Source organism: Thunnus maccoyii, chromosome 11 (assembly GCF_910596095.1).
Source record: "Thunnus maccoyii chromosome 11, fThuMac1.1, whole genome shotgun sequence".
NCBI lineage: Eukaryota > Metazoa > Chordata > Actinopteri > Scombriformes > Scombridae > Thunnus > Thunnus maccoyii.
Window position 1 is genome coordinate 31,465,965 of NC_056543.1, and position 12,517 is coordinate 31,478,481.

The 12,517-nt window shown below is 39.1% G+C and overlaps 1 protein-coding gene across 1 annotated transcript; it reads right to left on the bottom strand.

The window, feature by feature from the left end:
* Positions 1 to 2,541: 2,541 nt before the first annotated feature.
* Positions 2,542 to 11,696, bottom strand: LOC121906979 (solute carrier family 22 member 4-like). The gene is made up of 11 exons (XM_042426255.1): positions 11,145 to 11,696; positions 9,729 to 9,950; positions 8,203 to 8,306; positions 7,621 to 7,775; positions 7,088 to 7,259; positions 5,996 to 6,122; positions 5,821 to 5,921; positions 5,521 to 5,735; positions 4,748 to 4,930; positions 3,920 to 4,055; positions 2,542 to 3,460 (listed from the first exon to the last, which is right to left on the bottom strand). The coding sequence occupies exons 1-11, from the start codon at positions 11,352 to 11,354 to the stop codon at positions 3,358 to 3,360; spliced, it is 1,728 nt and encodes a 575-aa protein (XP_042282189.1). The 5' UTR covers positions 11,355 to 11,696; the 3' UTR covers positions 2,542 to 3,357.
* Between the last annotated feature and the right edge of the window lie 821 nt (positions 11,697 to 12,517).

Genomic DNA, 12,517 nt, shown 5'->3' on the forward strand with positions numbered 1-12,517 from the left:
GTATTGCAGTAAAAGTAGTGGTTTGGTCCCTCTGACTGATATATTATTATATATGACATCATTAGATTATTAATAGTGAAGCATCAGTGTTAGAGCAGCATGTTACTGTTGTAGCTGCTGGAGGTGGAGCTAGTTTACACTACTTTATATACAGTTAGCTAGTTTAGTCCAGTGGTTCCCAACCTAGCGGTCGGGCCCCTCCAAAGGGTCAGCAGATAAATCTGAGGGGTGGTGAGATGATTAATGGGAGAGGAAAGAAGAAAAAACAAAGTTCTGATACACAAATCTGTTTTCAGTTTTTGGACTTTTTCTCTAATCTTTGATTTTTGCTGAAATATTGGATCATTTGAACATTTATTGAAATGAAAGCATGTGAGAAGTTTAGAGGGAAAAATCACTATTTGGTGGAGCTGTTAACAACTCATAGACATGTGAAATGTGACCCCGACTACACACTGCTTTTTGTAAGATGTCAAAAGCCAAAAAGGTTGGAAACCACTGGTTTCATCTTTAACAATGTGTTGTATTTTAAAAGCTTGTTATATTATCCATTGTGTCAAATCTTCATCTGAAAAGTAACTAAAGCTGTCAAATAAATGTAGTGGAGTAGAAAGTACAATATTTCCCTCTGACTTGTAGTGAAGTGGAAGTATAAAGTAGCATCACATGGAAATAAGTGAAGTACAAGTACCTAAAAATTGTACTTAGTTACTTTCTACCATTGCTATTATGTGAATCTGTGTGCTGAATACTGTTGTATTCTGTCATCAGAAGCAGAAGCGGGCTTATAACAGACTGCATAGACATACAAATTAAAGTAAAAACCAACATAAAGTCTCTTAGTAAGGTGTTGGGCCATCACATGCCGCCAGAACAGCTTCAGTGTGCCTTGGCATTGATTCTACAGTCTCTGGAACTCTACTGGAGGGATGAACACCATTCTTCAAAAAGATATTCCCTCATCTGGTGTTTTGATGATGGTGACTGTCTAACACATCGGTCAAAAATCTCCCATAGGTGTTTAATTGGGTTGAGATCTGGTGACTGTGAAGGCCGTAGCATATGATTCACATCATTTTCATACTGATCAAACCATTCAGTGACCCCTCATGTCCTACGGATGGGGGCATTGTCATCCTGGAAGAGATCACTCCCATCAGGATAGAAATATTTCATCATAGGATAAAGGTGATCACTCACAACAACTTTGTATTGATTTGCAGTGACTCTTCCCTCGAAGGGGACAAGTGGACCCAAACCATGCCACAGCATAACAGAGCCACCAGATCCCCTCACTGTAGGGGTCAAGCATTCAGACCTGTACTGTTCTCTTGGTGAACGCTACACATGCACTTGCCCACTTGTTGAGAATATGGTGAACGATGACTCATCTGACCATATCACTTTTTTCCACATCTCTGTAGACCAGTGCCTATGGTTTTTGCACCACTGAACTCTCAAATGTTCATCATTACCCTCTTTGTAATGAGGGGTTTATGCACTGCAGGTCTACTATAATATCCCTCTCTGCGTAATTGTTGACAGACTGTACTTGCTGACAGTCTGATAACGTCCTGCATTGACGTTCTCAGTCATCTGAGGAAGAGTTGCTCTTCTTTTTTCCCTATCATATCGCACTACTGCACAAGCTTCACGGTCATTAAATGTGCGCTGTCAACCACAACTTCTGACTCTTCTTACTGATGTCTTTCCCATAGATCTACATGCAGATGTCACTTTAGTCACTGTTCCTATTGAAACATTAGCCAGTTGAGCAGTCTTTGTGACTGAAGCTCCTGGCTGTGCCCCAACAGGTTGATATTTGTTGTAGTTTTTCGTGAAATGTCTGGACAACTATTGGGTGGATTGCCATGAAAATTTTACATTACAGTTTTGTGCTTTAGTGGTGCATACAGTATTACTAAACAAATGTGCAAATAATTAACTCACCACAAACTAATGTTGGATTTTGGACCAGTGAAGAAAAATGAATCTATTCTTAAGAGTGATGCACAAAAACTGAAAATATACAGAAACTGTTATTTTCCCCAAATATCTTGACAGACATTATCCAGGATTTGTAGCTCATGTTTTCTGTAATATTTACAGAATTGCACTGAAGCATTTTCATTTAGTTTTTTGTGAAAAACTATATTTTCAATGACTTTATTTTAATGACCTGGTGAAACTGGTGCGGCTTCATAAATCTGGGGCTGTGTATCCGGGGAGGGGCCACAGGCAGTGAGGCCACGCCCCTTCCAGTTTAAACCACTGATAGGTTTAAGTACCCTCAGGAACGGCCAAACTTTACGTTCAGTATCAGATTTATGTTCAAATAATAAATAACGACATAATATATAACGACAAAGCTAGGTAGATTTAATAAATAGAAATATTGGAATAGATTTAATAATTATAAACAGAATTCTTATTATTCTTATCAAAAAATAATAATTTAATTTTAATTTTAATATTGATTATGATGTATGTCAGTGAACAATATGTACTCAAATAATGAACATAGAGGTTTTGTTACTGCTTTGTATTGTCAATTGTGATTTATTAATTCATCCATGACATCAGATATATACACTTCCTTATTCATCATACTGGTCAAAAACAAACAATACATTCTGTATAAACACAACTAAAAAATTTAAGATTACATCACCATTTCAGTTCTGATGTAGTGCTACTACTGCCGCTGCTACAGGAGCAACATTAAGTTTAACCTCTGGAGTCTGTGCAGGATTCACACACTCAAATTAACTTTCATGTTCACCATCACTTCATGTTTATGATTCACATATCTGTCCACTTTCATGCTTTTCATGCTGAAACTGATCACTACATTTGTGTCATGTTCTTTGTCTCAAATGCATCAGCATTCCAATCCATGAGCAGGAACACAGTAAACTAGATCTACAGCAAATGAAGTAAAGTGCTGTGTGATTTGAAATATGCCCTTTAAAAAGGTTCTGCCAACTTCACTTTTCCTTTGATTTTAATTATTTTAACTACTGAGTTATAGTCATTCTGTAAGTCTTAATTTTCAGTGAAGCTTTGCAATAGTTTTGCTTACTGTCTCATTGCTGCTCAGAACTCTGACCCTGCTGAATGGAAAGACAATAAACTGTTGTTATTGTCACTAAGGTGTCAGTGAATGCATCACTAGAGGCTCTGCGGGTCCTCTTTCAGTGTTCACACGTCGTCACCTGGTGGACACAGGAAGCAACAACATCATCTTGACGAAACAACAAAACATAATTTATGAAACATAAAATGGTTTTGTTGTTTTTGTCAGTCTCAGTGTTGTCTATAATTCCATTTTTTCATTCTTTTGAGTGTCAAAGAGTCTTATAGGTGAGTCGTGCAGATGATCTCAGGTGCAGTAGTCTGGTCTTTAGCTGATTTCCCATCATCCTTTGGAGGAGGAGTGGAGTCCCATGGCCACCTGAACCTGGAAGCCACATGAGGAGAGCATTATTTAGGTTGCGCTCACACAATCTTTACATCCTATTATACATCCTAGTGTTTTTTTGTAGTTTTTTGTGACTGCACAAATCTTGCTCCATATTTTTAAATGCATTTTTTGTTGTATATGTTGTATATTTTGGTATATTTTCATACATATAATATATATTTATTTTTCTCTGTACTTGTTGGTTATTTGGTGACAGGTGCTTTCTCTGTTCTTATGTCTGCTCTGTTTGTCTTTTACTCTAATGTCTTTTTTCTTTTAGGCGTGGGGATTTTAAGCCATTTAATACAGTTCCAATATGGCTAAGAGCATAAAACAGTAAAATAAGGCTCTTATATAAAAGTATGAATGAACTAAGGCAGTCTAAATCTTGCCTCTGGAAAAGAGAATAAGCCCCCCCAGACACACCCAGCGAACAGTGTAATATGACAGACTGACCGCTGTGAGAGCGCCAGCTGCTGGATGGTGTCGGGTAGCGGCTGTCTGAAGGTCTCTGGGAGGAGGATGCAGAGTAGAACACTGAGCAGTGACAGACTGCCCACAACGATCCATGGCAGGAACTGATAGAACACAGCTGAGGACAAAACCAGAACAGACCATGCTCAGACCAGTAAGTCATAGTTTCAAGATTTGTCCAATACAGAACTTAATGAGCATTTAAAGAGTCAGTTCACCCAAATGACAAAAAAACATATTTTTTCACTCACCATAATTGGTGTCTATCCATGCAAATAGTTTTGGTATTGCTTATCTATGTTTTCAGATGATTTCTGACTTCACTTCAGTCAACAGTTTTAGGGACCATTTCTTTGCTATGGTATTGTCCAAAAGAAATCAATCTGTATGGTCTGTTACAACTGAGGGAATATATAATTTTGTAAATTTGGTGAACTGACCCTAGAAGCAAGAACTGGCTGTATCACAAAAGCAACCTCACAGAAACATGATGACACAGTATGACATTACTGATGCTGCATAGCATGCTACGACTACTACTACAACTACTACTAAGACTACTACTGCTGCTGCTATTGCTGCTACTAGAACTACTACAGCTGACATTGGTGTCACTGCTACAACAGCACATATACTGATTCTCTGCAGACCAAAACAGTTATTAAAAAATATAAGATTCAATTGTAATATAAGAACTTTACACTGATCAAACTGGTTCAAACAAATCCTACTGAAGGTTAAAGTGTGTTAGATTGAAGTTGTTATACTATACTATGTTCACAGTATGATGTATGAAGTGAAAGTTCTCACCCAGCTGCAGCAGGTAAGGGGAAACAGAGGAGCCCACTCTGGAGAACATAGCACAGGACGACATTGCTGTGTTCCTGATGGATGTGGGAGAAAGCTCACCAGTGTACATGTACAGCACCCCGGTGCCTGCCAGAATACCAAATTTACCCACCAGCACCAGGGACAGGGTCACAGCTGGATTACCTGCAGGAAGAAGAGGACTGTGAGCTAGTGATAAAACAGTGAATCAGTAAATGGTCTTATAGCTTTCATTGTTGATATTTTGTCCAATAAAGGCTACATATAAAAACTGACCACCTTTCAACAGTCAACAGCTGTGGCAAAACTGACAAACACATCCCGTATTCAGAACCAGTGCAACACCTCTCTGATGTGAGTGTGATGTTTCGAGGCTTTCTATGTGGTGATCATGTAATTTTTAGTGTGTTGAAGCAAAGGCCTTTTTCACAACGGACATTTTGATGTGTCCACTCCATTAACATACATGAGGGGTCAAAATATTAGGAACACTTTTCAATAGAATGCACTCCAGTACACCACCACCACCCACTACAACCTCAATGATAAACGTAAAGTAGAATTATCACCTCTCTGACAATGTCAACAAAAACTGAAAATGTATAAGCTTCATAAATGTAGAATTTATGGCAGAGCTGTTGTATTGGATTGTGTTAGATTGCACAGGTGTTCCTAATAAAGTGGGCGGTGAGTGTATATTAACTAGGAAAGAGAGCAGAGGAGGAGTAGAGCTAGATTGTGCTGGTCTTACTCACTGTGCAGAGTGATCTGGATGAGAAGTAACGCTAGCGCCCCCAGCAGGGTGAAGCTGGTGAACGACAGGCGGCGAGGAAGACTGCGTGCCGCCAGCCAGCTGGCAACATACGCTGGGAGCTCAACAGCCGATACCAGGAAGTAGTTCAAGAAGGGGTTGCCATAGAGACCAGACATGTTGAATGACAATCCAAAGTAGCTGACACTTATAGAAAACCTGCAACAGCAAAAGAACAAGGCTTGCTATTGCTAGCAAGGAAAAAAGAGGGAAAAGTTCCTGAATTCCAAGTGCTTTAACTCACCAGATAAGCCACAGCTTGAGCGTGATATGTCGAATGTTTGAGGTCCTCAGTAGGTCCAGGAAGCTGAGGGACTCAGACTTCTGGCTAGCTGTTTTTTCAGTCTGTAGAGAGACAGAAACTACAATGGCCACTGTTCTTTATTGTGTGGGACATGTCAAGGATAAGAGGTTCTTACGTTGGTGGGGAGGAAGATCACATTTGGAGCGTCCACTCGGTTCTCCAGAGCTGCCAACCTCAACAAAAGTTCTGCTTCCTGCAAACGGCCACGAGACACCAACCAACGAGGGGACTCTGGAAGCAGCCTGGTGGACAAACAAACAGACAGTACTAGTTAAAAGTTTGGACACACCTTCCCATTCACTTGAAGTGTGTCCACACTTTTGACTGGTACTATAGATCCTCTATAATTTATTAGATGAATAGGTTTGGGGAGAAATTCAGCAAAGACTATATAGTAGATCATCCTGGTTCATCCATCTGTGTGTTATACAGACTCTTCCTCATTCCTCTATGGTAGGAACAAGTAGAAGGCATTATATAAATGCAGTCTATCTACCATTACCATTTGTGCCCAAAGTACAAGGCACCAACCTTGTGCCTGGTACTTGGGCTTGAGTGCATTTTTGAGTATGTGCAGCAGGCATGTTCAAGTGAAAACAGGGTATAAAGTTGCACTTAAATCAGGCAGCAGGGCATTCCTTGAGTAGGGTGTTACAAAGTGGACGAGGGGCTGTGCTCCTGTGTGGATGGGAAATACCAGTTTGAAAGCTTATCAAACACCAAAACACTGTGTAGCAGTTTATGGTACTATGAGACAGTTTTGACAGTTTGAGACATTTTAGAATTTTGGGAAGTTATCACAATGGCAGTTATTTTATCTTCCATGGCAACAATTACATGGCAAAGCTCAAATATGGTGTTCACGGTAAAAAATAATCTTCCTGGAATGTGCACATTTTTGATCTGGATGATGTTGCACTGTGTTGTGGCAAAAATTGCACCAGGTTCAACTTCTTTACCAGATGACCCTGCATGTTTTTTTCGGAGCCCTTTGCATCCCAAATGAGTGCTCCAATTCATATGAAAGAAAGGGTTTGAAGGATTCTTTTGCGTTCTACAGTTAGGCAAATTCGTCACCAAGTGGATCCTGACATATTTCATACTTTCCTAAAAGTCTAACTATGACAGTATCACCTGCAAATAATTAATCGAATAGTTCATAAGATATGCAGATATATCCTCCCCTAGTGTAATCATGTCATCTTACCACCAGAGGGGTAAACAAGCCAGGCCAGGCACGGCCATGATCAGTGACAGATGTCTCCAGCTTCTGACCAGGCTGGCGGTGCCAGGCAGCAGCATCATACCAAACACATAGAAAGATGGCAAGCACAGGTTGGAGAAGAGGACTCTGGTCGAACCAATCAGGATCTCTGACCCTGTAGAAAAAAAGGGTTTACAAGAAGTACAATCAATGTATTTCTGTTTCTGCATAAGTATAAAATAATGATGTCTTCGTAAGTAGAAAATAAATCAACCATGTTTGTGAAAGCTTGCCAAGCCGACAATCATTTGTCCGCGTTATTGAAAAGTTCTTGAATTGCTTGAAGGCACTGGCTTTGTATGTATATAAGGTCTCAAGGTTTCAAATGTGTCCTCATTTTTGTGGACATGGAGTCATTCTGTCCATCAATGAGATTCCATTGAGATCAACAACTGAACAATGATAAAAGCATGCAACCAGTCTAGAGGAGGACAAAAGTCAAAGGTCACAGTTTAATAAAAATGAAAAACACATACCCAGAACAAACACAACTATATAGCCAGCAATTTGACCAAGGCCCAGCATGAAGAAGAGCACGGTGAAGACAGGCCAGGAAGGAGCAAAGGCCACTGCGCTGCTGAAGATACTAAGCGCGATGATGGCACCAAAGAGAACAGGCTTCCTGCCAAACCTGAAGTAAAAATACAAGAGAGCGGTGTCAAGCACATCAGCAACATGGTCTTCTGTTCAGACGTTAATGTAAAAGAAGAGAGACACTCAAGTAGGAAAATATTGTTGGCAGTTAGCATGATGGTCATCCAAGTCAATGGTAGACCATGAAAGCTCAAACGATTTCAAAAGTACATGGTAGTTACATGGTATAGGTCTCTAGATTTTAGGATTAATATAAAAACCTTTCAGCATATATAACCTCATAACAATGTTGCCCAACAGTTCCTTTCTCCATGAAGAGTGGCAGACTCTCATCTCTTTGGTCAATGCTTGGTTAGCTCACAGCTAATTAGTAAGATATGTTATGGCAAAATGTTGTACCTCTACTGACTGTGTAGAAGCTGAGGTAAGCATGGGAGACAGTTTGAACTGAAACTGAAAAGTACCGGTCAGAGATCTGTCCAGAGAAGAAGCATCCGCACAGTCCTCCCAGGAAGTACATGAGAGAGGTGAGGGGCTGTTTCCATTGGTCGCTGCACACCAGGTTAAACTGGAAGACAAGAGACACAAGGTACTGTAGCAGATATCAAACTATAAACTGGATAAAACAGCTGACATAGAAATGCAATGTGGAATAATACAACACATACAGGACTGTGCAAAAGTTTTAGGCACTAAAAGTAAAGTGAGGATCCTTTCAAAAATAATGCTTTAAATAGTTTTTATTCATCAATTAACTTAGCAATTAACTAAACAAAGTTCAGTAAACAGAAAAAACCTAAATGAAAACAATATTTGGTGTGAGTACACTTTGTCTTTAAATCAGCACCAGTTCTCCTTGGTACAGTTTTTCTGTGGATTTAGGCGTCTCAGTTGCTTCTGTCTCTTCATGTAATCCCAGACGGACTCCATGATGTTTAACTGCTGGACACAAGGTATCTGCTACTTCACTGAGAGGTTCGTTCTCAGTGTATGTGCACTGGAGGCTTCAAGTTTTCACATCACACTTATGTAAATAGCATAGCGGATCACAGTTGGCTCCAAACTAGTTGTGATGTCACAAATCATGCTTACACTCAGGTTTAAGGTGAGCACACTTTCCGCTTTAAGAAGATGAATATGAAAACAGCCTTCTAGTGTCAAAACACTATGTCATTCTGCACACTGAAGCTCAAATGTCAAACTGAAGTCACAAGAAAAAAAACACATTTTTGAGTGGAGGGGGACTAAAATAATTTTTTCTGCCACAACAGAAATTGAAATACAATACAATGAAGGACTTCTTTGTATTTGCACATACAAATAATCTGTCTAAATGTCCAATCTGGATTCACTAAACATTCTGTTTTCATTTGCATTCATGAGCATAAATTGATGACTCCTAATTGCTCCTTTACTGAGGAGATTATTGCAACTTTTGTTATCATACAGTATTTGGCAGTGCAGAACACACACCATAATTTTCTGAACCAAAATTAATTAAAAATCTATTTTAAGTAAAATTAAACTGAGAAGTTTAGCCACTGCAGTGTTATGCTGCAGAAGCAGTGGCATTACACCACACAGACAGATGACATAATGCAGGATACACCAATCCAGTCATTTCCAGTTTCTCATGGCAGCTTCCTGACAGTCATTTGAGGCAAGTCAATGATTGGTGGTCACTGAGAGAGGTCACGACCTCCCAGCGTTTTACAGATGAAAGCTGTTCTGACCAGTCTGGATCCTTATATAACATGCGGGAGTCTAAACAGTTATGCAAAGTGGGCAGTGGAGGGAAGGTCACTGATATTGAATATAGTATAGTAAAAAAATAAAAAAATAAATAAAAATAAATAAATATACATACGGTATATATATATACACACACACACACATGTATATATATATATATATATATATATATATATATATATATATATATATATTAATAGTAAATTGCATAACAATAGTAGCAGCAGTAGTTCAGTACCTCAGTAACTACAGTAGACTGGTAGTGCTCAGTACTGTGGGTCCATCCATCTTTACAGCCCTCCTGCTTCAGGCTGGAGAGAAGGACATCTGGATTTGAACCCAGTGCAGTCAGGTTTTGGATATGGTCCAAGCTGGGTGTGATACCCAATGCAGACAAGTTCTGGACCTGGTCCAGCTCATACCGGCTACAGCTGCTCTTCTCCGGCCTCCCGGCCACAAGCTTCACAGGAAACAGGAAACATCATCATTATTTCTAACCTGCCTTGCAATGGCAGCCTGGGGAGGTAGACCACATCAGTTCAAACTAGACCAGTTCTAACCAGCACAAGGATCATAGCCTGGATCCAGTACATGGCTATACAGTAAATTATTAGCTGACCGCATTTCCAATTATTTGAAATCCTTGGGACTCAGCTGTGGTATGCCTCAGCACTCACCTGGATTTAAAGGGGAAAAATCTGACAAATTTTTACTATGAATGTCCTGTGTGACATGGGAGTCTGATCAAACAATGCACTCTTTTCTCAACCAAGGTAGTTTGTACATTAAAATAACTAACTAACCAAAATTACTCCTTAACCTTGTCAACAGTATAATTTTTCAATGCTGTGTGCGCCACAAACAAAATTACATTCACATCCCTTGTATTGGGATGTGGGTGAGAGTTCAGGTGGTGGTGATCACAAAACTTGGGCAAAAGTGAGTATAAGATGAGACTTTATTGATCCCCAAGGGGAGAGCTGAAAAAACCTAAAAATATCTGCATGGCCAGATTCCACTGGGGGCGTGACTTGAATTTTTTGCTTCAGATTTCGGTGAACTGACCTTTTCAATTTGAAGTTATATAACTCTTATAAAACAAGAAGTCAAAAGTTCGACTGCAGCTGCAAACAATAGGGGGGGTCAGGGGGCATCCACGTATTGTACCTCTACTTAAAACCTATCAAGTCCTTCATGTAGATTTCACAGAAAAGAAAAAAAAATCTTGCATCAGCATTATTTGAACATGCATGCAGGCATCAGTTTTCATAGATTATTGATCACGTATTTGAATATTTAACATAAGTGGTCAGCAGGTCTGTACAGAAGTGAAGTTTGTTGTCAAATGGTTTCCAAAATTTGATTTTCTATCAATGACAGATTTCACCATGACTATCCAACTCTGTGTAGATAGAATGGATATTAAAAATAAGGTTGCTTTATAATCCATAATTTTCTTCAAAGAAAGCAGATCACATGCTTTTCTGTACTTTGCATGCATGCGATATTTAATATTCACTCTCTTTTAAGCTCTGGTTTGGTCATCACCAACCCCTGAGAAAAATATCTGGCTCTTAAGCTGCTAAAAGCTTCACTATCTATCAGGTAGTGTTCAGTGGGGTTTAAGTTCCAAAGAGATGCAGCTGGTTCTGACCTGTACTGGGATGCTGGCTTGGATCCAATCCTGGCTCAGGTTGCTGTGGATAGGGATGTGGCAGTGATGGGAGGGGGTAGCCACCAGGAAGATGACAGACAGGAGGTTGTATCCGCATGGAACGGAGGTGAGACAGAGCAGGAAGAAGACTCTCCTCTGGTACGGGCCCCAGGTCCCCAGGAATGACACTGACTCCTCATAGTCCTGCATTTTACTGGACTCTACTTGAAATCTATTTATTCTGTTTTGTTGTATATTACTTTACACCAACAGTTATTACTGTGACTACTATAGCTACTGAAGCAACTATGACAAGTAGGCTGACTATTATAGCACAAATCTATCTTCAAATTACTTTCAATACTATATTTAAAAATATTACTACAAAATATATATAAGTGAAGATATAAGTAATATTACAAAAATGACTACAAACACTCTGATTATTACACTATCAGTTCTATTTACTACAATAAGTACAAATATTATGTGTCTCTGAAAACAAACACTATTAATGCTCCTGTTGCAGCAGTGTTGGCTCTCTGCAGGATCTCTGTGGCTTCACACCTTTATCCAGGCAAGGAAAAAGAACTCCACCCCTCTTCCTCCCCCTCTCATCCTCCTGCCCCTGTCACTCTCCTCCTCCTCTCTGAAGTCGAAGTTCTCATTGAAACTACTTATCAAAACTCCTCATGTTAAAAAAAAGTTACCTCATATCAGAGAGAGAGAGAGAGAGAGAGAGAGAGAGAGAGAGAGAGAGAGCTATGCACAAAGAAACATTGTGTCCATTTTGAAAGACATACACTCGGATTAAAAACAAGGCTGGTTTTGAAAACTATGTGAAATAAAATGTATCCATGAAAATCACTCTCGGATTACTGATTAACAGGAACATTTTAATATCTTCTATACTTTTAATGCAGGAGAATTTAACCTTTCTCTTTCATTCCCTGTGAGTTTATTTAAATTTCAAAAAGTACATATTTCTCCTATCGTTTTAATATATATATATATACTAAATAATAGTATATTACCAAAAAAGTGCATGTATGTCATCACTGGTAAAAACCACAATTTCACTGCAGTAGAGTTCACATTAAGGAGGCGCTGTGGGATGATTTATTGGTCAGGATTACCAGCAGTGGCAAGATATACCGAGGTAAATGTCACATTTTAACTCAGATGTTACGTCAGTATTTTTGACTCTTCAAGCTTGGCAACTATCTTTTATATAATAATAACATCTTTATTTATCATGTGAAATTATCCAGGAATCACATGAAAATTTCACATACATGTGAATATTGTATGTATACATATTGTACTGTTATGTCATATTTTTATATATTTATACCACATTATATTCATTTATA

Excerpts from the sequence above, each read along its gene's own strand:
- LOC121906979 (XM_042426255.1), bottom strand. The coding sequence starts at position 11,354 with ATGCAGGACTATGAGGAGTCAGTGTCATTCCTGGGGACCTGGGGCCCG. Across the intron at positions 7,260-7,620 it reads TATAGTTGTGTTTGTTCTGG|GGTCAGAGATCCTGATTGGT; the intron begins GTATGTGTTTTT and ends TTTTTTCTACAG. Across the intron at positions 4,931-5,520 it reads CATCCAGATCACTCTGCACA|GTAATCCAGCTGTGACCCTG; the intron begins GTGAGTAAGACC and ends TTCTTCCTGCAG.